General features: G+C 40.0%; 1 protein-coding gene across 1 annotated transcript in view; it reads left to right on the forward strand.

Moving 5' to 3' along the window:
* NOS2 (nitric oxide synthase 2) overlaps positions 1–27842 on the forward strand; it is a 135815-nt gene that overhangs the window by 100312 nt on the left and 7661 nt on the right. Inside the window, exons 23-25 of the mRNA XM_033922490.1 lie at positions 4271–4392; positions 25673–25821; positions 27456–27650. Coding sequence (XP_033778381.1) covers positions 4271–4392; positions 25673–25821; positions 27456–27650 — 466 coding nt within the window. The remainder of the gene's footprint in view (positions 1–4270; positions 4393–25672; positions 25822–27455; positions 27651–27842) is intronic.

A 27842-nucleotide genomic window follows, 5' to 3' on the forward strand; every position in this document is an offset into this window, starting at 1 on the left:
GCATTTCTTTATTCATTTTCAAGTCTTACAACAAGTATATAATATTCAGTCAGAAAAATTTTTAAATTTAGGGATATTTGGAGCATTGAGATTGGACAGACAATTTCTGCATCTCAATGGCCAAAATTCTGGTCCTGGAGATTAAGATTAACAAAGTCAGCATCTATGAGTCAAACATGGTTATTTTTATTACATAGAGTGTTATGGACCCCGACGCGCTTGCAAAAGATAGATAATACTAGATCTAATAGATGTTGGCATTGTAAAATAGAAGTAGGGACATTGGATCATTTAATTTTTTTTTGTCCCTGTATAAAAGCTTTTTGGAATTTAATTTGGCCCCAAATAAATATATTACTAGAAAATCACGTAGGACTCTCATATGATACCATATTATTCGGTACTGCAATGAGAACACAGAGTCCAATATCAGCAAATAATAATAAATTACTTTTAATATTGACAGGAGTTGCCATGCAGCAAATCACACAAAATTGGAAAGATTTTACCAAACTAAATTATACATTCTGGTGGAACTCGGTATGTCACATTTACAAAATGGAGAAAATTTTGGCTTTACAACAAGGAAATATTAAAAATTTTAAGAAAATATGGGATCCATTGACTAATTATTCTAGAGATCAGATATCTTAACACATTGATAATAGTAATATAGGGTTAGGGTGGGAAATATAGATATTAATATGAAAGAAAAATGGAAAAACAATTAATAGGGGAAAGGGATGAATATCTATGATATGAATTTGTACATACATATATATTTTATTATACATTTTATAATATGTGATTCATGTATTGAAAGAATGAAAATTCTATAAATAAAAAGTTAAAAAAAAAAAAGAAAAAATTTTAAACAAATTACTTGACAATCTTACTTATAATCCTTAAAATATATAAATATAAAAGAAACCCTTCCCACCCACCCGTTTATTAATACTAGAACAATTGACAATTATTATCTTTCCCAATCCCACCCCCCCTATACCTTATCTAATACCAAGGTGTTTAAGATGTCTGATCATTAGAATAAATAATCAATGGCCCCCAAATCTTTTTCAACTTATGATAATTTCCTTGTTGCATAGCAAGCACCCTCTCCATTTTGTAAATATGACATACTGAATTCCACCAAAAGGTGTAATTAAGTTTAGTATAATCTTTCCAGTTTCCAGTAATCTGTTGAATGGCAACTCCTGTCAATATTAATAAAAGTTTATTATTATGTGCAGAAATTGGGCTTTTGAATCTCATAGATGTACCAAATAATATAGTATCATATGAAAGTGCAACATGATTTTCTAACAATGAATTAATTTGGGACCAAATTAACTTCCAAAAGGCATTTATATAGGGACAGAAAAAAATTAAATGGTCTAATGTCCCAGCTTCTTAACCACAATGCCAGCATCTACTAGACCTAGAGCTATCCAACTTCTGTAATTGAACTGATGTCTTTTTAATATTCAGGACTAACCTAATTTGTTTAATACATTCCTCGGTCAATTGTAAGACCTGTTGCAAAGCACTTAGATCTAATGTGGAAGGAGAAATTTTGGCCAAAATTAGAAAGTCATCTGCATAAAAATAGAGATCAAAGCCATGTGATTGAATCTGTGACTTCAATGGGTATAGATATAAATTTAATAATAGTGGGGACAATGCTGAGACTTGTAGTACCCCACACTCCAGGGGAAATCTTTTTACTATAGTCTGTCTCTCCTTTAACTACATATGCTCTCTCTGTTAGAAACCATTTTAACCATAGCAATACTTTCTTCTTTGTTCCCAGATTATGAAGCCTATGCTTATATTGATCCATTAAATCAAAGGCTGCTGCCAAACAATAGTATCCACTATCCAACATTTGCCGTATATCACTAACAACTGTGGTTAAGATGGCTTCTGTACTATGTCCCCTATGGAATCTGGACTGTTAAGAATGGAAAGCATTAGTATTTTCAATAAATGAGGCCAAATGCTCCAATACCACTCTCTCAACTAATTTAGCTAAGATTGGAAATAGACTATAGCTTTCAACTAAATTAGGTTTCAACACTGAAGCCTTCAAGATCGGATGAACTGTGGCACACTTCCAGTTGGATAGTACCACACCTTCTCTCAAATTGTTAGTAACCATTGACAGAAGCAGAGATGTTATTCTCAAGCTAGGCGTCTTTACCAAGAACAAAGGTATAATCTATCATCTTAGAGTACTGTTTGGTTTCTAAGATTAACTTTACAATTTTAAGTAATAAACACAGCTGAAATTCCATCTAATTTGACATAAGCATCATGCAATGACCCTTTTACTGTGTCTTCTATTGGACCCATGACACTGGGTGACTTTTGTGTGTCTGGTCACAGAGAATAGATCTTATCTCGAAAGTGTTCTCCTAACATCTCAAGTGATGGCCTGGCCAAACTCTGACTGTCAGTCTTGTTATTTTCTGTCAGTTCTCTGACTAAAGAAAATAATTTATCTTTGATTATTTGAGAGGAATGTGAGAATCTGTGGTTGCCTTGGTCATGTAATAATCTGATCTCCAGTACCTCCCTTCTGTTATTTACCTTCTATGTCTTCTTTTCTTTCAAACTGTAGTTCTCTCCACTTTCCTTTTGTTTCTTCGTCTGTCAAGTTTGTCCAGTCTATATTTAGTCTGTAAAGAAATCTAATGAAAAAGAAAGAAACATTACCCTTACTGTAATGCAACAAAAGTAGTCAATGGACTCCATACATCATTAAAGGACTTACTAGTCCCCAAACGTAGGGTGGGTGGGGGGGAGGGAGGGAAATGTACTTTGAGGAGTGAAATTATTTAATTATAATATTGAAATCACATTATCGGCAGCTGCACTGGCTACCAACGGAAGCCCGAGTAAAGTTTAAATTTGCCTGCCTCTGCTTCAAAGTACTATACGGCCTGACCCCCAAGTACATAACGGACCTTTTCGCATTTTCTAATAACAAACTCAAGAGAAACACACACCCAAAACTCATTTCCCCTCCAGTTAAAGGCTGCAAAATGAAAAAACACCACGAACACCTTCTCTCTCACCAAGCAGTCCTATGGGGCAAAGACCTAGACCAACTGCTTTCTCCCACTACATACAGGGAATTCAGGAAACGCCTAAAAACATTAAACAATTGACCCGCGCTCCCTCTCCCTTCCCCCTCCCTATTCCACCTGAACTTACAGCACTGTTATAAATATAATCTGCTATCTTCATCTTATCGTAACTTTACATTGCTATTTATCCCCAACAGGTCCTGTCGGACATTACCTACTAAAATGTACATATTACATTTTCGCTCAGCAAATTGTATTTCTATACTATTGCCTCCTGAGGTCTCTGATCTCTGTATTTCCTCTGAATATCTACTTATTGTATTTCACTGAATGTCCAGCACTCTTGATTGTAAACCGCCTAGAAGTCGCAAGATTGTGGCGGTATAGAAGAATAAAGTTATTATTATTGTGTTAATAATTAAGATGAGGAAGAGAGTAAATGACTGTTTAATGTAATAATTGTATAGTTATTAGTGCGTTCTGTGCACTATTTATGATTTACCAATTGTATTGCACTATCAAAGTTTGAAAATCAATAAAGATTTAAACAGTCTATATTTAGTCTGTTAAATGTTTCCCCCTTTTTTAATTGTAAAATGCTTAGAATTTATGATTAGCATTTTATCAAAATTTTAATAAACTTGGAATCTTTTCTCACTATCTTCATTTGGACTTTTAAATATTTTTGTAAAGGAGTGTCTCAGTTCTATGTTTTTTTCCAAGTCTCTCCATTCTTCTCATTTGGCTCTTTATAAGACGCAAAAACTCATGATACCAACATGTATCAATACTTTAAGCTTTAAAGGTACAGATTTATCCTGTGCTTCTACTAAATGCTCACTTCATAATTCAGCCTGCCTTTCTACACCCACAGCTACAAAGTCAGATCAAATAGTATTGCAAAAAGATGGAATAGCTGACACATAAGTTGACCCCAGGCTTTTACTAAGGTTCATAAACATAAAAATATATCATACTAGACATAGAGACATATTTTCAAAGGACTTAAACTTACAAAGTTTCTTTGTACCTATGGAACTTAGATTTACAAAGTGCTTTGAAAATGAGTCCTACTGTGTCAAGTATCACTGCTTACCTGTAATGTATATATTAATTTAGCTAGCTATTTTTATTTATTACAGAAATTCATGTTTAATTGGGTGAATTTTCTATGATTTTAGTGCAAGTAATTTCCAGCTGCCCGAAAACCCATCCAAACCATGCATCTTGATTGGTCCAGGAACTGGGATATCCCCATTCAGAAGTTTTTGGCAGCAGCGCCTCTATGACTTAGAAAAGAAAGGTATACTTATCAACCTGTCCTGAGTTCAAATTTAGTTTCTGTTTTTGCTACCAGCTCTCTCAATGTTCCTCACCAAGCCTTAAATGCAAATACTTAGAAAAAGTGTTTATTTTTGTTAGGTGGCTATATCTTAGGGATATGCTGCCATTTAAAAAAGACTTGCAAACACAAAAATTTCCTGTTTGATTTATACATTTCCTATCTTAAAAAAAAAAATCACTAATGACACTTATATCATTTTTGTTTTATAAATCTTTATTCATTTTCTTATGTTACAGCAAGTGGATTACATAAGATCAATTAAAACTTGAATATACACACTTGATAAACTCATAATAAGTATCAGTAAAACATTTTTCTTTTGAAGCAAAGTATAAAATACAGATTAATATATAAGAATTTTAAATTATATAATACATACTGAATATAATAGTTTCCCATCCCCTCCCCCCTCCCTTCCAGTCAGTAATATATATTTTTATTGTATTCTCTTCTGTTATTGGTATAATAATTTAAATTATTGAAATATTTTGTATTAACCAGAAATATGCTCCCCTCCCTTTTCCCTTCTTATCATATATTTTAATTATGGGAAAAATTTATCATTCTTTACAAAAATTTGTTAATGGTCCCCATATTTTTTGAAATTTATTCATATATCCTTTTTGTGTTGCAATAGCGAGTTCCATTTTGTATATGTGGCATACCGAGTTCCACCAGAAAATATAGTTTCTTTAGCACTCTCCAGACCAGTAGAGGTTAACTTTACGAATGGGTATATATCTAATCATGACCAGCAGGTGGAGACTGAAAACAAAACTTTGGGACAGTATATACTATCCTCCCTTCTCTATTTCCCTCAGTCTTCTTTCAGTCTCCAGCAGGTGTTGAGTGATCTGTACCCATCTCTCTTGGTAGGGCTGTTGGAATTTGTTTAGGGGTTTATTGTCCCTGTTTTTGGCCGGACGGAGCTTGGTCGGGCCCTGTTTGGGGGTCCGTCCGACCTCGGGGGTGTCAAACCCGGCGGGTCACGAGCGGGGTCCCTCCCCCCACTTCCTCCACCTCCCCACATTTTTTTAGAGGAGCCTCAGCAGTAAGCCTTGCCCCCTAAGTCAAGCAAGGCATATTGCTTCGAGAGCCTGTGGAGTCTGTTCTGTAAAAAAAAAAAAAAAAATCCTGAGGTAGGGCTGGTCTGAAGGGTTGTTTCCCTTTAAGAAAACTGTATTTTACTGTATTTTTTCATGTAACCAGCACTTTTTTATAGCTAGGTCGCGTCTGGAGCAATTGTGCCCTTCTCCGGGGGAGTAGGCCACAATTTTAGTCCAGCCGCGAGGCACTCGCGGCCGGCCTGAACTCGGCGGTTTGGGTCGGTGAGGTGGTGGAGCTCCGTCGGCAGCGGCTGCAGGCGCCCAGAGCTCCCCGCCGATGGTGCCTCGCGAGTCGGCTTGGAGCAGTGGGGAAGCCCGGTCTTCCACAACCGCCCACGGAGGGATTCCCCGAAGGATTCCCTCTCAGCTGATTTTTTGACAGCTGATGCCGACTTGCCTGTCTTAGCGGCTGGGACTGTTCAGTCTTCTCAGCCGCTACAGGCCATGGAGGGAGCATTTTTGGCGGGAACTTCGCCATTTTCTTTGTCTGGCCCCTCCATTTTGTCTGCAACCTCAGGTGACCTTCCCCCTGTATGGCGAACACAGGGGCAGGTTTCAGCTTGGACCCCTGCTGGGGCAGGGAGTCCCTGGGGACCCCCAGGGGTTTTTTGCCCCCAATTTATTTTCTTTCTTTGTGCGGACTTTTGGGGGTCCCACGTGCGCCTGGGGGGTTTCGGGGGGGGGTTTCCCTCCGCGCCCCCTATGGCTTTGCCTCCCTCTTTTCGTTTGGCGTCCCCTCTTCCTCCTCCCTCATCCAAGCGCCCGCGGGGGGGCTTGGATTGCGAATTGGTGGGCGGAGGAGCGTGTTGGCCTGGTTGAGGACCTGGCTGCTTTGGCGGGCTTCCAGGATCCTCTAGAGGGGACGCCTGTTGGCAGCGGGGCGGCGGGTTTCCCGTCTTCCAGAGCAGATGCGTCCGTGGTGCGCTTTTTTATTCAGAGGGATGAGCTTTTAGACCTGTGTAGCAGGTCTCCTTGGTGCTGCATTTTTGCAGTGGCGCCGCCGGAGACCCCGCGTATGGGGGCCCCTCTGCTTCAGGGGGTCTGTCCTGGTTCCCGCTCTTTTCCTGTGCGTCAGGATTTGCGGGATTTTGTGTTGGCGCAGTGGCCTATGGGCGCAGTTTCGTTTGGTGTGCGCCTTGGCTCTTGGGTATCCCGTCCCGGAGGGAGGTAGGGCTACCTTAATTTCGCCAATGGGGAACGCGGTGGTCTCGGCACTTCCTAAGCGGCATACCGTGCCTGTTATGGACGGTTCTGCTCTTAGGGTCTCGGAGGCGCGTGCGTTAGAGACTCTTCTTAAGTATGATTTTGATGTCTCTGCCTTTGGGGTCCAGGCGGCTGTTTGTGGGGAGCTAGTCGCTCGCGCCGTGTTTCGGTGGGCTGAGCGTGTCCTGGATCGGGAGTCTGATGACTGGTCTCTAGTGGATCAGGAGGTAGCGAAGATTGCGATGGCTGCCTCGTTCCTCTCAGATGCTCTTTATGACTTGGTGCGGATTTCGGCTAAGTCTATGGCATGGCCGCGCGGCGTATTTTGTGGCTGCGCGCTTGGGCGGCGGATTCTGCGTCCAAAGCTAAGTTTACTAAAGTTCCCTTTAGGGGGTCTTTTTGTTTGGAGAGGAATTAGATGAGTTGATTCAGACTCTGACGGACTCGAAGGTGCCCCGTCTGCCTGAGGACCGTGCCCGCCCTGCGTCTAGGTGTGGGGCTGCCCGGGGGCGTTTGCGGGAATTTCGCAAGTATCGCCCGGGGCGTGGGGCTGCTTCTTTCCCGGCTCAGGGTTTTTCCCGGGGTCGGTTCTTCCAGCGCATGCAGCCCTTTCGGGGGGCCCGTCGGGGGGCAGGGAATCCCTCCGCCGGTTCCCCCGCTTCCCGTCCTGCGCAATGACTCCTTGCCGGCGCCCCCTTTGGTTCCGGTGGGGGCCCGGCTGCGCAAATTTTTCCCCAAATGGGCCGAGATCGCGTCCGATCAGTGGGTCCTTGAGGTGGTGCGGGACGGTTACGCTCTGGAGTTTACCCGCTCTCTGCCGGACCTTTTCCTCGCTTCTCCATGTCAGACTCCATGGAAGACGCAGGCTTTTCGTCAGACCCTTCAGCGTTTGCTAGATCTCGAGGCAGTGGTGCCGGTGTCCCCTACGGAGTGGGGCACCGGCAGGTACTCCATTTACTTTGTGGTGGCCATAAAGGAGGGGACCTTTCGGCCCATCCTGGATGTCTCTCGATCTGACGGAGGCCTACTTGCAGGTTCCAATTCGGGCCTCTCATCAGCACTTCCTTCGCTTTGCGATCTTGGGGCGGCACTTTCAGTTCTGTGCGCTTCCCTTTGGTCTGGCCACGGCTCCTCGGACGTTCACCACGGTAATGGTGGTCGTCGCGGCAGCCTTGCGGTCGGTGGGCATCCTGGTTCTCCCCTACCTGGACGACTGGTTGATTCGGGCAAAGTCGTTGCAGGAGAGCTCCCGGGTTACGGCTCGGGTGGTGGAGTTTCTCCGGTCGCTGGGCTGGGTGGTCAACCTTTCCAAGAGTCGGTTGGTCCCGGCTCAGCGTCTGGAGTGCCTTGGGGTTATGTTCGACATCTCCTTGGGGAAGGTCTTCCTTCCAGAGGCCCGGGTGAGCAAATTGCAATCTCAGATTCGCCTGCTTTTGGCGTCCCGGGGTCCTCGGGCGCGAGATTTCCTCCAAGTCCTGGGGTCAATGGCGGCGTCCCTGGACGTGGTGAGGTGGGCGCGGGCCCACATGCGTCCTCTTCAGTATGCTCTGCTCCGGAGGTGGTCTCCCCGGAGGCAAGATTTGGATGTTCCGGTTCCCCTGCGAGGCTTGGCGCGCTGCAGTCTGCGCTGGTGGCTCCGGACCCCTCACCTGGTTCAGGGGGTGGGTCTGGATCTCCCGCAGTGGACGGTGCTCCTTACGGATGCGAGTCTCCTCGGTTGGGGGGCTCAGTTTATGGGCCACTCAGCTCGGGGCACCTGGTCCGCGGAGGAGGCCTCCTGGTCGATCAACGAGTTGGAGACCAGAGCGGTCAGGCTGGCGCTGTTAGCTTTCCACTCCCTTTTGCTGGGCAAGTCGGTCAGAGTCCTGTCGGACAATGCCACGGCGGTGGCTTATGTCAATCGTCAGGGGGGCACCAAGAGCACTCCTGTGGCGCAGGAGGCGGCTCGGCTCATGGTTTGGGCGGAGTCCCATCTTCTGGACCTCTCGGCTTCTCATATAGCCGGGGTAGAAAATGTTCAGGCAGACTTCCTCAGTCGTCACTTCCTGGATCCAGGAGAGTGGTTTCTCGGCGCCGGAGCGTTTCGGTTGATAGTGCAAGATTGGGGGCAGCCCCTGATGGACCTGATGGCCACGAGTGGCAACGCCAAAGTGCCCCGCTTCTTCAGTCGTCGCAGGGAAGGGCTGGCCGAGGGTCTGGATGCTCTGGTCCAGCCGTGGCCAACGGAGGGGCTGTTGTATGTGTTCCCTCCTTAGCCGCTGGTGGGCAGAGTGCTTCTTCGCATTGTTCACCATCCTGGTTTGGTGGTGCTGGTGGCTCCGGATTGGCCTCGACGTCCGTGGTATGCGGATCTGGTGAGACACCTGGTGGCGGTTCCTCTTCCTCTGCCTCTCTCGGACGACCTTCTGATGCAGGGTCCCATTCCCTTGTTCGACCCGTCTCTCTTCTGTCTTACGGCGTGGCTCTTGAAAGGGGTCGCCTTAGCAAGAAGAGATATTCAGACAAGGTGATCGCTACACTGTTGGGGTCCCGGAGGCTTTCTACCTCTCGGGCTTATGTGCGGGTTTGGCGTCTCTTTGAGGAATGGTGTCGGGCGCGGGGAGTGACCTCTTTTCGCGCTTCTCTGCCTAACATTCTAGAGTTCTTGCAGGATGGCCTGGATAGAGGCCTGGCTTGGTCTTCTCTCCGGGTTCATCTTGCGGCCCTGTCGACCTTTCGAGGGTTGGTGTCAGGTCAGCGTTTATCGGCTCTTCCTGATGTGATTCGGTTTCTGCGGGCGGCCAAGTTGCTTAGGCCTCCCCTACGGCCCTCGGTTCCCTCTTGGGATCTTAATCTGGTTCTCTCTGTTTTGGTGCGCCCGCCTTTCGAGCCCTTGGACGACTGTTCTTTGAAGGACCTTACTTTGAAGGCGGTCTTTTTGGTGGCCATTACTTCTGCTAGGAGTATTTCTGAGCTGCAGGCTTTCTCTTGTAGGGCTCCCTTCTTGGAGTTGTCTAGGGAGCGGGTCGTCTTGCGGCCTGTTCCTTCCTTTCTGCCGAAGGTTGTTTCTCTTTTCATGTCAATCAATCGGTGGTTCTCCCGGTCTTGGGTGGTCGGGAGGGCTCTTCTGAGCAACGGCAGCTGCGCAAGTTGGATGTCGGTCGGGTCCTTCGCTCTGATGTGCAGCGGACCCAGGAATTCCGGAAGTCCGATCATCTCTTTGTCCTCCTGGCTGGTCCTCGTCGGGGAGCTGGCGCTTCTAAGGCTACTATTGCGCGCTGGATCAAGGAGACGATTGCTTCCGCTTATCTTCTGAAACAGCAGCCTGTTCCGGAGTTTCTCAAGGCTCATTCCACTCGGGGTCAGGCGGCTTCTTGGGCTGAGTCGTCGCTCGTGCCTCCGGTGGATATTTGTAAGGCTGCGGTTTGGTCCTCCTTGTATTCTTTTGTTAGACATTATCGGGTAGATGTTCAGGCGCGTCGGGACGCGGTGTTCGGTGAGCGTGTTCTGGTATCGGCCCTTCGGGGGTCCCGCCCGTGAGAGGGACTGCTTTGGTACGTCCCATTCGTAAAGTTAACCTCTACTGGTCTGGAGAGTGCTAAAGAAGGAGAAATTAGGTTCTTACCTGCTAATTTACTTTCTTTTAGCTTCTCCAGACCAGTAGAGGTCCCCACCCTGTCTGTTGTTGTTGTTGTTGTTGGGGCTGTTTTCGCGGGCAGTTTTTGTTTTTTGCTGCGGGTTCTAGTATTTTTCTAGGGCCGGGGAGAATTAAAGAACAGCGGCTGTGGCTCGGCTGGCTTAGCTGGCGAGCTGTGGGGACATTTTCCTTCGGGTATTTCTCCTCTGCATTTTCCAACAGCATTTGGGTATGTTATTTGTTACTCCTGTTCGGAGTATTGTTTTCTTCCTGTTTTCCAGTTCTTGGTTCTGCTTGGCTATTCGGCAGACTGAGGGAAATAGAGAAGGGAGGATAGTATATACTGTCCCAAAGTTTTGTTTTCAGTCTCCACCTGCTGGTCATGATTAGATATATACCCATTCGTAAAGTTAACCTCTACTGGTCTGGAGAAGCTAAAAGAAAGTAAATTAGCAGGTAAGAACCTAATTTCTCCTTAATCTGTCATGTTGTTTCCAATTAAATGTGATTTGTTGTATTGCTATTCCAGTTAAAATAAATAGAAGTTTGTTATTACTTGATGAAATTTGATTTCTTGCTCTAATGGTTGTTCCAAATAATATAGTATCATATGTCAAGGCTACCGGATTTTCTAACATCCTATTAATTTGGGGCCAAATTGATTTCCAGAATGATAAGATTAATGGACAAAAGAATAAAAGATGATCTAATGTCCCAACTTCAGTATGACAGTGCCAGCATCTATTAGATCTTGAGCTATCTATTTTTTGTAAACGAACAGGGGTCCAAAAAGCTCTATGTAGAAGAAAAAACCAAGTTTGTCTCATAGATACTGACACTGTACATTTTAACCTCCAAGACCAAAGCCGTGGCCATTGAGATGCACTAATCTGATGCTTTATCTCAATGCTCCAAATGTCTCTAAGACCATTTTTTGGTTTTTTATTTATAAATCCGGATATTATTTTATACCACTGTGCGGCTTTATGTCCTATTGAGTCCATCTGGAAACACAAGAATTCCAAACTGTGATATTTAGTGAGGTTTTTCCATTCAGGGAACCCTACCTGAATAGACTGCTTCAATTGCAACCATTTAAAATATTGTGTTTTATTAAGGCCAAAATTGTGTTGCAATTGTGAAAACTCCAGCAACTTTCCATTTTTTATTACATCATCCAAAATACGAATACCTGCTATCATCCAGTGTTTCCAGATGACTTTAAAACCGCCAATCTTGATCTTGGGGTTTAGCCATATAGTTTGAGTAGTTGATTTACTAATTGGAATATGAGTTAGATTACTTATGTATCTTATAGTTTTCCAGGTATCCATAAATATTTTATGGTCTTTGTATAACCTTGGCATTTTGATACTAATTACATGACTAAGACATAATGGAAACATAAGCCTCCATTCCAGCCAGAACCAGTCTGGAATATTATCTGTGGGCTCTGGGAGGATCCAATACATACCATGATGTAAAATATAGGCTTGATGATACCTATAAAAGTTGGGAAAATTTACCCCTCCCTCTTTAATTGGTTTTTGCAACGACACTAGAGCAATTCTTGGTTTTTTATCAAGCCATATAAATTTTGTCAAAATCCTATTTAATTTTGTATAAAAAGAATCTTGAAAGAAAACTGGTATCATCCCCATTTGGTAGCAAACTACAGGTAAAATCATCATTTTAACTGTTTGTATTCTTCCCCACCAAGATAAATGTAAAGGATTCCATTGCTCACACATTTCTATCACTTTTTGTAATAAACATTTTTCATTAATTTTCATTGTTTCATCTATTGTTTTTGTTATCAAAATTCCAAGGTATTTAATAGACTCTTCCTTCCAAACAAAGGAGAATGTATCAAATAAACCTTTTGTACAGTGTATATTTAGTGGAAGAACCTCTGATTTATTCCAGTTAATTTTATATCCTGAAAAATTTCCAAATTTCTCAATCAGTTCAAGTAGATATGGAATGGTGGATTCTGGATTCCTCAAATATAATAATAAATCGTCTGCATAAGCAGATATCTTATATTCTCTGTCTGAATGAGGTATACCTTGTATCTCCTTTGCTTGTTGGATAGCTAATATTAAGGGTTCTAAAACAATATCAAACAGCAAAGGAGATAAGGGACATCCTTGTCTAACTCCTCTCTGTAGATTAAATTTTTCTGAAAACGTGTTATTAATATATAATCTAGCAGAAGGGGAGCTGTACAATGTTTGTATCATTTGTATGAATCCAGGACCTATACCAAACCATTCCATTGCCTGATACATAAAAGTATAGGACTTTCATTAGTCACCAAAACAAATGAGTTCAAAATAAATTAAACTCTAAAATCACATCGCGTTCCTCAGTATGCCACCCGTGATTAACGAATGGTAGCTGTCCTCATAGGAACCTTATCGTGTGTGATTTTATCTTTAAATATATTTTTTGCTTTTTTACTTTTTATTTTTGTCAATAAGTTATAAAGTTTTATAAAATGCTTGTGCCTAATAATTTTAGCAACAGTAGCATATAGTAGCAATTACTTAACTTATATTTTAAAGACTGGGTCTGGTTCATTCCCCACCGACGCGTTTCATTACTTCATCAGGGTCGGGGAAGGAGAACGCTATAAAAAAACAGATATTAAAGTCATTTATATTTAACAAACCCAGTATCGTTAGTAAATAGAACACAGTATACGAAATTGCTACAAAGCTTACCAGAGCCATAATATGTATTAGCTGAAGGCTAAATCCATAGTTAATGAACCGGAAGGGAAAAAAAACCCGGTTTACGGAGAACTAATAAGTCCAAAACCCCTGATCACCTGACCCAAACCTAGCCAATGGGCACCCTAACTATAGACCTTTCACACATTTTCTGCACTACTCTTGATTACATTCATATACTCACAGTTAGCCAATCACTAGTTAAATTCAGGCCATGGGGATGCATGGTATTGAGTTTATACATCCACCGAAGTTCTTTAATGTTTAAATTATTTTCATGATGTGATTTTAGAGTTTAATTTATTTTGAACTCATTTGTTTTGGTGACTAATGAAAGTCCTATACTTTTTCATATTAATTCTTGTGCACTTTGGGATTTGATACATAAAAGGCCATTCTACTCTATCAAAAGCCTTTTCTGCATCCAATGAGACAGCAAAAGTAGGCTCATTCATTTTTTTTGTTAAATATAACATATGGAATGTTAATCTGGTATTATGAGATGAATGTCTCTGAGCAACGAATCCTGTTTGATGCATACCTATAATATGGGGGAGAGCATTAGCCAATCTTAACGCAAGTATTTTTGCTAATAATTTTCCATCTACATTTATTAAAGATATTGGTCTATAGTTTGAGACCAAAGTGGGATCTTTATTAGATTTTGGCAAAACAATAGTTAAAGATTCTGATATAGTGCCGTTAATACAACCTTTATTAAGTTGATATTGATAAAGATTTAATAAATAGGGTAATAAAAAATTTTGAAATGTTTTATAGAATTCAACTGTATATCCATCACCACCTGGAGCGGATCCAACTCTAAGGGATTTCAAAGCTGTTCCTAATTCTTTTAGTGATATTGGTTCTTCTAAACTTCGTTTTATATGTTCAGGAATTTTTGGACCCTCTAACATTTTTAAAAATTCTAAACCATCTTTTTCTTTATTTAAATAAGTCTCGGAAGAATAAAGAGATCTATAAAATTTTAGGAATTGTTTTAAAATAGGTTCAATTTGTGTAAGTGTGTCACCATTTTCATCTTTTATAGCAATTAATTTTGTTTTTCTTTTTTTTGCTTTAAGATAGTTTGCTAATATTCTTCCCGACTTATTTGAGTTACCATAATACAACGTTTGCTGAGAAAATAAATCTTTCCTAATCATTTTAGATGAGATCTCATTATATTTACCTTTTAGTTTTAGTAATTCTTGTTGAATAGAATATTCCCATTTTTCTATAAGTTTTGATTCTAAATTTTTAATCTCTTTTTCTAAGATTAAAAATTGTTTTTTAATCTGTTTTTTAAGAAAAGCCGAATAAGAAATTATTTGTCCTCTAATTGATGCCTTAAAAGCATCCCATAGAGTTTCTCTATTAATCTCATCTTTGTCATTTATTTGAAAAAATTATTTCATTTTTGTTAGAAGATTTTCACAAAAAATTGGATCAGCTAACAATGTATTATCTAACTTCCAAATTGGTCTATTATTGTTTTGATCTATAATTTTAATTTTGATCCATACTCCACCATGATCAGATAAAATAATAGGATCAATAGCAGCCTGTGTCACCTGATGTGCTAGATGATTTGAAATAAAAATATAATCTATTCTAGAAAAAGAATTATGAACATGAGAACAGAAAGAAAATTCCCGACCATCAAAATGAAGTATTCGCCATATATCTGCTAAATCGCAAGATTGAATCAAATTTTCTAATCCCATAGATTTCATAACTCTACTTGGGTTTTTATCCAATAAAGGATCCCTTACAGCATTGAAATCCCCTGCTACTATAAGATTTGAAGTAGCCAGTGGTAAAATTAGTTGTTGAAGAGTTTTAAAGAATTCATTTTGGTTCGAATTAGGGGCGTATATATTAAACAATGTCATGGTAGTATTTCCCATATTCATTTCTACAATTACCCATCTTCCATGAATATCTGAAGCTTTTAATTTGAATGTAGCAGAGCATTTTTTATTTACTAGAATAGCAACACCCGCTTTTTTCCCTACAGCTGGTGAGAAAAAACAATGTTTGACCCAACCTCCTTCTAGCTTAATAGATTCAATATGTGAAAGGTGGGTCTCTTGTATAAAGCATATATCTGTATTTTGCCTCTTTAAAAATAATAGTGCTTTTTTCCTTTTTATCATATGATTTAGACCATTAACATTTAAGGACATTATTTTAAGATCCATTTATCTTTTTTTTTTTTTTTTTTAATTTTTTAGATAATAAACAATAAATGATTTTAAGATAAAAATTTTCCCAATAATTTAAATATTTTGTATCTTTTCCCCCCCCCCTTCACCTATCCTTTTCTTATATATCTCCCTTCTATTCCCTCCTATCCCTCCCATCCCTCCCTTTTTAATTACGAAAACTTGGATACGCAGATTGAGGTTAGATTTAAATAACTCCCTCAAGCTATTAATTATTTCATCTAAATTACTACCAAAAATTTTTTTTTTTTTTTTAAATCAAAGTAATCAAAGTAACATATGAAAATCTTGGTAATAAAACATTTTTCATTAATTTGGTCATTCTTAAAATATAAAATATTTTTTTTAATCCATTTTTGTATATTTTTAAGTTTATAAGGATAACTCATTCCAAATGAAATAAAATATAAAAATATATTATCATATTATATAAAAAAAATTTATATAATATTTTAAATTTGATAATCAATTTATAAAACTTAAGTAATTAATATATTCATCTTCTATTTTCATGTGCATTTTTATACAATAATGTTTTTTAGGAACATTTCATATAGAGATCAAAAAGAAATTCATTTTTTACATTACTAATATTTCTAAGTATCAGATTTTGTTATTTCATCCAACTAAACCCATAGGATTTGAATGAACATCGGTGCATTTTAAAATTATCAATTTTGTATGAGGAATATATATTTATTTTATATGAGGAATAAATATGAGGCATAAGGAAATCCTTAAAGTAAAATCAAAAACTTGTCAGGCAAACTTGTGTTTTCAAATTTTATATATTTTTCTATTGAAACGCAATGTAATGTATTTGAAACGCAAGTTTAGCCGGAAGCACCGCCTCCTACAGGAAATCATTCGATTAAACCAGACATAATATGATTGGAGGATGGCTTTCTTTCCTCTCTATACTCCGCCCTCAATATTTTCTATCCAATCAGCACATCCCTTATTCTTTTGTCAAAGAGAAAATCATCCTTCGTCATCATTTCAAGATGGATCTCTGTCTAATTCACATTCTTGCATGTAAGTCTATTTTGTTTAAAAGTTCTAGAATTGAATCTTGTGGATTTCTTCTTTGCTTCCTGTTGAGAACGTTGCATGTTGTTTAAATTTTTAATTCGATCCTCGTGCAAATTTTCCGTTGTCTTGAAAGTTTTGAATCTTTAACCGATGTTTTCAAATTTTCTTCTATATTGAAAGATTTATTTCCTATATAAGTATATATAAGTTTATAAGTATTAAAAAGTAGCCATCAAATGTCTTTAAGTTGTCATTGGTTGATCGTGTTGATCCAGAAATTCCTGTAGTTTTTTGGGGTCCATAAAGTTTTGAGTTTTGTTAGCGATAGTAACTTTCATTACCGCTGGGTAAAGGAGTCCAAACCTAGCTCCTAAAGATCTCAGTTGGGGTCTCATGTCCAGAAATTGTTTTCTTTTTGATGCTGTTTCTTTCGCAAAATCTGGGACAATATGTATTTTTGAGTCTTGACATTTGAGATTTTTGTTTTCCTTGGCTAGTTGACATATTTCTATTGCTTGTTGATGCCTTAAAAGTTTAAATATTAAAGTCCTTGGTCCCGTTTGCGTATTATTTCTTTGTGTTGGAATCCTGTGTGCTCTTTCGATTTCTAATTCTGTTTTAAATTTTAGTGGCAATATTTTAGGTAGAAATTTTTCCAGAAAGGCAATCGGATCGTTTTTTTCCACTCCTTCCGGTAGTCCAATAATTCTTAAATTATTCCTTCGTTCACGATTCCGGCTGTCTTCAAGATTTCTTTTAATTTCTGTCACCTCTTTCCATATGGTTTTGCTGTATCTCATATCTATGTTTAGTTGCTCTGCATTATCTTCCAATGTAGAAATTCTGTTTTCTGTCATGTCCACTCTTTTTGTAAGGATTGCGGCTTCTTCATTCGCTTTTTGTAGTTTTTTATTACTATCTAAGACAATTTCTTTTATTTGTCTCAGTTCTTCCATAACGTCTGGATTTTTTTCCGATGGCAGCGGAATTTTAGATGGTGTAACCAGCTCTGGTTTCGATCTCTTATTGCTTCCTGTTCCAGATACTCCGGCTCCCAAATCAGCTTTATTTTGTTTACTAGAAGCCATGTTCTGTTATATTTCAGTGATTTCTTTTAAAAATAAATTTTTTTTTTTGGTAGTATTTCTTATATATATAGCTTGTCTATGCGGAGCTACTCTCTCACCCAACCATCAGAGTTCGCGTCCAAGCCACGCCCCCGACACTTATATCATTATATCAATTTAATGCACTCTGCCTGTTTGCAAAGTCTGCATAAAGTGTGCAAACTGGTTATGAATATTATCTCGGAAGCTCAGATAAAATATATTCCACAAATTAAATGAAAACCAAACATTTGTACTGTGGACAAGGCTATTAAAGTAAAAAATACATCCTTTAAAAAACAGAAAGCAGCACCAAATAAGAAAAATAGGAAAACCCATAATACTGACAGATAAGATGGAAAACATTAATAAAATAGACCAAGAGAGAAACTGTAGAGACACTTGCCAATGAGGCAAAAGGTAATAATGAAAAAACTTTTTCAAGTACATCAAAAAATAAATAACCCCATGAGGGAGACAGTTGGGATAATTTTATAAAGCATGTAAAAAAAGTTTTGCATTGGTAAAAGGACCTTTATAAAATTATCTACAATTACGTATCATTTCTACAGCACTACTATATGTACACTCCATTGTTTACATTATATGCAGGAATTTTCTCTGTCCCTGGTGAACTCACAGTCTAAGGTATTTTTTGTACCTTAAACAGTGGATGATTAAGAGAGAAATTCCATAAATGGCACCTTAATGTAGGCACACTACTGGCGCCTGTTAAGCGGGAAACACCATTTTAAATGGTATTTAAGTAAAAATTCAAAGAGCCCACTGGCACCTAAATAAATGGCAGTAGAATCACACCTCTGGAGATGCCTAACACCACTATAGGTGTGGCTAACACCAGAAGTGGAGTTAGGTACTGGTAGCCACCTCCAGAGGCATGATTCACGTCATAGGTAGGCACCAGAAATGTAGGCCTGGAAAACCATGGTCTACATTTCCGGTGCCTATCTTTGTCGGAGATGCGAGTCTCTAAACAGCGCTGTCGCATGATTGACGTGATCAGAAGATGCTTTTAATAATAATAATAACTTTATTTTTGTATACCGCCATAATCTTGCGACTTCTAGGCGGTTCACAGAAAATAATAGCTGTACAGTCAGCGAATTACAACATATAGATAGAGAAGAGGTCACAGAGCGATCAGTGATTACATGGTGCAAATTGGCAAGAAGAATGATATACATAGGTTACAATATAATTTTAACATGTTACATTGAAATGGTTGGAAAGCCAGCGAATAACAGAATACAAATGGTGAAGAAGACATTGAAGAGTCAGAGAGTATGGAATACAAAGTACTGTTGATGGGGAAAAAGTGGATTCAGTATGATGAGTGGTAGCATTGAGAGGGGGGGGAAGAAAGTCTGGCTATGAAATAAATTTATTGAACAGAGTATTCTATCTAGAAAGGTTCAGTATCTGCAGCCTGTAATCTTCGGGTAGGCAAAGAGGTTGTGAGTTCTGGTTATCCTTGTGGGGGAGTAAAGTTTGAAATGTGGTAGTAAATAGTTGGGGACCATTCCCCACACCAGTTTATGGCAAAAGCAAGAGAATTTGAATAAAATTTGAGTCTCAGTTGGTAACCAATGCAGCAGTTTGTAGAAGGGACTAATGTGATCACTTTAATTTAGTCCAAATTTTAAGCGGATGGCAGTGTTTTGAACTATTCTTAATTTTCTCACGGTTTTTTTAGGTATACCCACATAAATGATGTTGCAGTAGTCCAGGGTGGATAGAATCAGTGACTGTACCAGTAGTCTGAAAGATAGGGGGTCGAAGTATTTTTTTATGGTTTTTTAGGTTTAAATTTTTTATTCATTTTTATAACTTACATCAGTAGCCTAAGGAGCTAAGATTTGCACATGCATATAGCAAGGGGTTGTGGCTTGAGTCACCATATCATAAAGGGAATACATGTCTATGATTACCACAGTTTAGCTGCTCCTGGGTACCTATAGGTTTTGTAAAAGTGCTCATTTTGGGCAGCACTATACAAGAGGGATCAGTGGAGGGTGTACCCACTTAAAACCCATGTTCCCTCCCCCTCCCCCAATGAATTATGTGGGTTATGTATTTAATTTGGAATTTATATTTTTATAGGTTTCAAAAAAGGCAAACATACAGATCTGTATATTGACACTTGCACTTCTAGGTTCTGAAACACCAACTTAACCATACAGCATTGGCACAATGCTTACATGTGTGTGTCGCCTAGTAGCCTCTGTTAATGTTTGAGATATTGACAAATGTAAAATAATTGCTTATGCTGCAATGTTATTGACATTAGGCTCTATGTTGGCTGATCCATTTCAGAAATAATAATAATAATAACAGTTTATATACCGCAGGACCATGAAGTTCTATGCGGTTTACAAAGATTAAAAGATGGTACAAATAGATTGAACTTAACATGGTGGAAGCTAGTGATTAACAGCTCAAGGGATCAGTTATTGAGGATAAAGAGTTGTATGGGTCAGCTGTCTAGATATTTCAGGAACAGATATGTTTTTAGGCGTTTCCTGAATTCCCCATAAGTAGTAGGCGTAAGCAAATTGTTCTAGATCTTTACCCCATAATGCTGCCTGATATGAGAAAAGGTGTTGGTGTCTTTTGAGTTTACATCCTCTAACTGGAGGGGAAACAAAGTTCAAATGTGAACTTCTCTTATGTCTGTTGGCTGAGAAGGAGAAAAGGTCAGTTATGTATTTAGGGGCTAGACCATATAGTACTTTAAAGCAGAAACAGGCGAACTTAAACTTTACGCGTGCCTCCGTCGGCAGCCAATGCAGCTGTTGGTAGTAAGGTGTCACATGATCAAACTTCTTCAGCCCAAAAATCAGTCATTATGCCGTTGTATAGATCGATGGTGAGGCCCCACCTGGAATACTGTGTGCAATTCTGGAGGCCGCATTACCGTAAGGATGTGCTGAGACTGGAGTCGGTCCAGAGAATGGCCACCCGGATGATCTCGGGACTCAAGGATCTCCCGTACGAGGAACGGTTGGATAAGTTGCAGCTGTACTCACTCGAGGAACGCAGAGAGAGGGGTGACATGATCGAGACATTCAAGTATCTCACGGGCCGCATCGAGGTGGAAGAAGATATCTTCTTTTTCAAGGGTCCCGCGGCAACAAGGGGGCATCTGTGGAAAATCAGGGGCAGGAAACTGCATGGGGACACCAGGAAATTCTTTTTCACTGAAAGGGTGGTTGATCGCTGGAATAGTCTTCCACTTCAGGTTATTGAGGCCAGCAGCGTGCCTGATTTTAAGGCCCAATGGGATAGACACATGGGATCTATTCACAGAGAAAGGTAGGGGAGGGTCATTGGGGTGGGCAGACTAGATGGGCTGTGGCCCTTATCTGCCGTCTATTTCTATGTTTCTATGACCGTTATATTTTGCACTAATTGTAATCGTCGCATATTCTTTTGGGAAATTACTAAATAGGCGATGTTACAGTAATTAAGTTGACTCAGTACGAGGGATTGTACCAGGATTCTAAATGCTGGCATATCAAAATATGCTTTATTGGATCAAAGTTTCCAGAGAATGAAAAAACCCTTTCTGTTTAAGGATTCTACCTGGTCCTTCATGGTTAAGCACCGGTCTAGTGTTATACCCAATACCTTCATAGTAGACTGAATAGGATAATTAAGGTTATTGATGCATAGCGGTGTTTTGGTGTCAAGCGGGTGTGGCAAAGCTACAAAAAATTTTGTTTTTTCTGAATTAAGTTTCCGTTTGAATTCAGTCATCCATTGCTCCATCAAATTTAGTGCTTCTGATGCCTTGGGAGTTATTTCCGAGAGAGAGTTAGTAAATGGGATGATGATCGTAAAGTCATCTGCATAACTGAATAATTTTATCCCCAGCTGGGTCAATTGTGCACCTAGTGAGGATATGTAGACATTGAAAAGCAATGGGGATAGTGGTGATCTTTGCGGTACGCCAGATAGATTGCTCCAGGTATCGGAGAGATCGTAATTGAAACGTACTTGATAGGTATGGGACATAAGGAAGCCTCAAAACCAGTCCAACACCTCTTCCCTAATACCAATTGCATCTAGGCATTGAAGCATTTTCCCATGGTCAACTAGGTCAAAGACAGAGCTCTTATCAAATTGCATGATCAGGGCATTAAGGCCCTTACTGAACAAGAGACGCAGATTATCTAAGATAGCCGCAATTACTGTCTCAGTACTGAATAAAGGTCTAAAACCAGATTGAGTTTCATGCAAGAGAAAGAACTGATCAAGATATTCCATCAGTTGGGTATGTACCAATCCTTCCATGATTTTTACAATAAATGGAATGAATGCTACTGGTCTATAGTTGGTTACCAGTGCGGATGATTCTTTGCTATTTTTTGAAATTGGGGTTATTATTATGTGACCATTATTAGTGAGGAACTGCTCTTCACACTCAGGGTCTTCATGTTTTTCCATACTTGGACGACTGGCTAATCAAAGCCCCCTCTCATCAAGGGGTTATTGCAGCGACCCAACAGACTATTCTATTCCTCCAAAGTATGGGGTTCGAAATCAACTTCCCCAAATCCCAGTTGACCCCATCTCAATCTCTCCAATTCATTGGGGCCACCCTGGATACTGTCCGCCTCAGAGCGTTTCTACCTCCATCACGTCGAGATACCCTTGTTTGTCTTTGTCATCAGGTGTATCGTCGTGGTTCTACTCGGTCACATGGCTTCTACAGTTCACGTGACTCCTTTTGCCAGACTTCACCTTCGTATTCCTCAGTGGACCCTGGCATCCCAGTGGCAACAAGCGATCGACCTGCCTTCTCAACAGATTACAGTAACTCCTTTGTTGCAACAGTCTCTCCATTGGTGGATGCTCTCTTCCAATCTTTCCAGAGGTTTGCTGTTCCACACTATGCCTCATCAGAAAGTTCTCACAACGGACTCATCCACTTACGCTTGGGGAGCCCATATCGACGGCCTTCGTACCCAGGGCTTGTGGACTTCGCAGGACCGCCTTTGTCATATCAATCTGTTGGAACTCAGAGCGATTTTCAATGCTCTCAAAGCTTTTCAACACCTTCTTCACTACAATGTGGTTCTCGTGTGGACGGACAACCAGGTGGCCATTTATTATGTCAACAAACAGGGAGGCACGGGATCTCGCTCCCTGTGTCAGGAGGCTCTGAGGATGTGGACTTGGGCGATACATCACAACATCTTTCTCAGAGCTGTCTACATTCAAGATCAACACAACTGTCTGGCGGACAAATTGAGTCACCTTCTACAACCTCACGAGTGGACAATCAATTCTCCCACGCTTCGTCAGGTTTTTGCTCGCTGGGGGACCCCGCAGATAGATCTCTTTGCGTCCCCCCTCAACTACAAGCTGCCTCAATTTTGCTCCTGGATATACTCTCCCCAGCGTCTCGAGGCAGATGCTTTTCTCCTAGACTGGAGGGACCAGTTTCTTTATGCCTTCCCTCCTTTTCCGCTGATTCTCAGGACTCTTGTCAAACTCAAGTCAGCACGTGCCACCATGATTCTGATAGCTCCTCGGTGGCACCAGACAACCGTGGTATTCCCTTCTACTTCAACTCAGCACCAGGGAGCCTCTGCTTCTACCAGTTTTTTGCTCTCTGCTTACTCAGAGTCAGGGTTCCTTACTCCATCCCAACCTGCAGTCTCTACACTTAACAGCTTGGTTCCTTTCAACTTGAACAACGCTTTACAGTTCTCTCAGTCTGTACAAGATATTTTGGTTGCCTCCAGAAAGCCGTCCACTGGGCAATGTTACGGCCAGAAATGGACTAGATTTTCTGCTTTGTGTTCCACCCGTCAGTTGGAGCCAAAGTCTACCTTCTTGGCTTCTGTTTTGGATTATTTACTTCACTTATCGCAATGTGGACTTCAGTCTACATCTATTCGAGTCCATCTCAGTGCGATTGCTGCTTTTCATCAGCCTCTTGATAGGAAACCTCTCTCTGCACATCCTGTGGTTTCCTGATTTATGAAAGGTCTATTTAATGTTCATCCACCACTTAAACCGCCTCCAGTGGTCTGGGATCTCAATGTTGTTCTAGCTCAACTGATGAAACCTCCATTTGAACCAATTGACAAATCTCACCTCAAATATCTTACTTGGAAAGCAGTGTTCCTGATTGCCCTCACCTCGGCTCGAAGAGTCAATGATTTACAAGCTTTGGTTGCGGACCCACCTTTCACAGTTTTCCACCATGACAAAGTAGTCCTACATACTCATCCAAAATTCTTACCTAAAGTTGTTTCAGAATTTCATCTCAATCAATCTATTGTTCTACCAGTATTTTTTCCAAAGCCTCATTCTCATCCTGGAGAAGTGGCGCTTCATACTTTGGACTGCAAACGTGCCTTGGCTTTCTACCTACAACGCACTCAACCTCACAGAGCATCTCCTCAACTTTTCGTCTCCTTTGATCCAAATAAGTTGGGACGTCCTATCTCAAAGCGAACCATCTCCAACTGGATGGCTGCTTGCATCTCTTTCTGCTATGCTCAGGCTGGTCTTCCTCTGCAGGGTCGAGTCACGGGCCATAATGTTCGAGCTATGGCAGCATCTGTAGCTTTCCTCAGATCAACTCCTATTGAGGAAATCTGCAAGGCTGCGACTTGGTCCTCGGTTCATACTTTCACCTCTCATTACTGTCTGGATACTTTCTCCAGAAGGGATGGCCATTTTGACCAATCTGTTTTGCAAAATCTTTTTTCTTAAATTGCCAACTCTCCCTCCACCCCTTTTTCCCTAGCTTGGAGGTCACCCATGTGTGAGAATATGCTGCCTGCTTGTCCTGGGATAAAGCACAGTTACTTACCATAACAGATATTCTCACAACCCACCCACCTCCCCTGGTTGGCTTCTTGGCTAGGTATCTGAACTAAGGAACCTCACAGGAGACACGCCCCCTAGTTCGGGCGGGAAGGCACGCGCGCATGCGCGGTGCAGCATCCGGAAGCTCTTACAAAGATCTTCAAGCAAGTCTGCTTTCGAGGCTGTCCGCTGCGGGGCTCCGTCGGTGACATCACCCATGTGTGAGAATATCTGCCTGCTGTCCCTGGATAACAACTGTTACGGTAAGTAACTGTGTTATTTGGCATGTCAATGAGGGCAAAGAGTCAAATATCCTCAAAAAATAACAAGCTCTTGCTAATTGTGACTGGAGTCACCATTCAACAAATTACATTTAATTGGAAGAATTGGAGCAGATTAAACTACAATTTCTGGTGGAATTCTTTGTGCCATATATATAAGATGGAAAGAACATTAGCCACACAAAAAGGACATCTTAGTAAATTTCAGGATGTTTGGGGGCCATTGGCAGATTATTGTAATGAGTAGATAAAATTTTTCCCTTAATAATACAATTGAAAATGATGGGGTAGGGATGGGGGATTTCTGACTCTTTATTAAATATTTGGATTTTTTTTTTTTATAAATCTTTATTCATTTTCAAACTTTCATCAAGTGTACACATCTCAAAACAACAACTATTAACATACCACTTGAAAATCTTACTATTATATTTTGTAAGCATATAAGCATCCCTCACCCCACCCTCCAACCCCATTAGTACTTATTTGGATTAATAGAAAATAATTTATTGTATTTTTTTTTTTTTTTTAATAAATCTACTTAGGTTTAAGCGGGATATAAATAAATGACACCTGACCATTACTCATTTTACAGCAACAACCATCTTCAACATAGAACAAAGATTCCAGAGTATACAAAATTCCCAATAAGAATAAGGAATGTAAAAATAATAATATAAAATTAATTTAGAATATTTTGAATTTTAGGGGGGAGGGGGATATAATTCTGAAATGGATATTATAAGAATATTAAGTGTGATATTTGAGTATAAAATGTTGCATTTACTGTGACACTTATTGTAAGTATTGAAAATAATAAAAAATTTGGAAAAAAAAATAATATTTTGAATTCCCGATTCTGCATATATGACATGTTAAAAATGAGAGCTTTTTTAAGTCATGGAATGCAAATTGGCTGATAAAACAAGCAAATTCTCATCGAGATCCCCCATTTCATTCTAACTTGAGTTTATTTGCCGCTGATGTTTTATACTTCCAAGAGCTACTTTGTAAAATAAGGCGTTGCTGTGGTACCGATCCTTAAGTAGAAATCTATGAATCTTTTCTATGCCCTCTTATTTTAGGAATCAAAGCCCATGGCATGATTTTAGTCTTTGGCTGCTGCCAATCGGACTTGGACCACATTTACAAGGACGAGACTGAAGAAATGAAGAAGAAAGGCATTCTGAAAGAGGTCTACACAGCGTACTCACGAGAGCCAGGAAAACCCAAGGTAAGACAACCTACCAACTATTTACAGTTACATGAGCATCTGGAATTGAGCTTTAGTGTCTAATGCAGCCGACAGTTTAGCGCGTTAAACCGCTAACGCGGCTTCGTAAAAGGAGCCCTAAGCGTATTACAGCAATAAAATAGGGATAAAAACAGAATTAAAAACAACAATATTAAACAGATGAAATATATTCAGGCGAACAAGACAGAAAATAAATATAAGAACAAAAGGATAGGGGGGAGAACTACAATAAATACAGAAAAGAAAACGTATATGGGAAAAAACAAAAGGACTGAAGGGTTCAATAAGAAAAGAATAGTAGCATAATTAGCCAAAAGCATCAATGAATAAGAAGCTTTTTAAAACTTCTTTAAATTTATCTAAGTTCTGCTCTGCCCAATGATAAGTGGGTAATGCGTTCCAGAGTGTGGGTGCGATAACTGAGAATATTATTGTTCTACGGGTATTTATTATTTTTAAAGAAGGAACCCAATGTAGATGCTGTCCGGAGGATCTTAAAGCTCTATTAGATTCATAAAGTATAAGATTTTTATCAAGGAATGCTGGTTCTTTAGTTTTGAGGGTTTGAGACAATCTTGTAAGTTATCCTGTATTGGACTGGAAGCTAATGGGCTTTTTTTTTAAAAGAGGGGTAATTTGTTTGAATTTTCTAGAGTTTGTAATCACTTTCATGGCTGTGTTTTGTACTAACTGTAAGCGCCTGATATCTTTCTGACAGATTCCCTGGTTTGAAAATGAGCCCCTTAAGACTCTAATTTATTTGGAAATTCCAAGTCTGATATTTTTGGTAGAATTTACTCTAAGCTCTATTTCATGCAAGAAACAGATTTCAGGTGACATAGTTGGAGTGAGAGTGGAGCTCTCATGATTTTAACTTAACTGTGTCAAATATAATTTAATTGACTGTTTCTTGACATTTATTTGTGGGAATATAAGAAACAGACTTTTAAAATAGAGCTAGCTGTTTGATTAAATTTTGGTTGCAGGGGTTTTTTTTAATTGATGGGGAGGGTTTAGCTTAGGAATATTTAACTATCCATTTGTTTTGAATAGTTAGAACAGTTAGTAAATAGTTAATTTAGATCAGGGGTGCCCACACTTTTTTGGCTTGCGAGCTACTTTTAAACTGACCAAGTCAAAATGATCTACCAACAATACAATTTTTTAAAATTGTTAATTATCATTTATATTCAGGTGTTTTTTTTCAAAGAGGTCAAGGCAGATAACTTTAAAATATGCAATGTCACCTCAGTATCAACTATAGAAAAATAGAAAAATATACCCCCTCTTGTAGGAAGAGAAACATAGAAACATAGAAAGTGACAGCAGATAAGGGCCAAGGCCCATCAAGTCTGCCCACACCAATGACCCTATATGCAAAAAATGTGCACTATTATTGGTGACGAAGAAAGCCAATGTCACAGGAGATCTCATTTGACATTGCAATGACAGGAGCAAACAGCAAGCTATCTCTAGTTATTTATATAAAGTTATTGGTCTGACCTTACAGTGGTCTGACTTCAATTGATAGACTAGCTAAAATGCCATATAAGGATGCATGCAGAATTTACCGTACATACATCTTTAAGAAGTGATTTCTTCGACCTTTTCAGACCTATGTTCAAGACATCCTTTGGAATGAACTTGAGGAAGATGTGCAGCAACTACTGTTCAAGGATGGAGGACATCTTTACATCTGTGGGGATGTGCAAATGGCCAGAGATGTTGCACAAACGCTGAAGAAGATGACGGTGAACAAGCTCAAGCTAACTGAGAGCCAAGTAGAAGATTATTTCTTGCAACTAAAGGTATGGAAGACACATACTTAGGATAGGAGAACATTGTTTAGATTACGTCTGGACCAGAAATGATTTCAAGGTTGTAGTGGCTGGACTCCAGCCTTTATGCTTTATTTATTTATTGAGATTTATTAACCGCCTTTATGAAGAAATTCACCCAAAGCAGTGTACAGCAATTTCGTTAACAGCACAACAGAAGTA

Source organism: Geotrypetes seraphini, chromosome 15 (assembly GCF_902459505.1).
Source record: "Geotrypetes seraphini chromosome 15, aGeoSer1.1, whole genome shotgun sequence".
Lineage (NCBI taxonomy): Eukaryota > Metazoa > Chordata > Amphibia > Gymnophiona > Dermophiidae > Geotrypetes > Geotrypetes seraphini.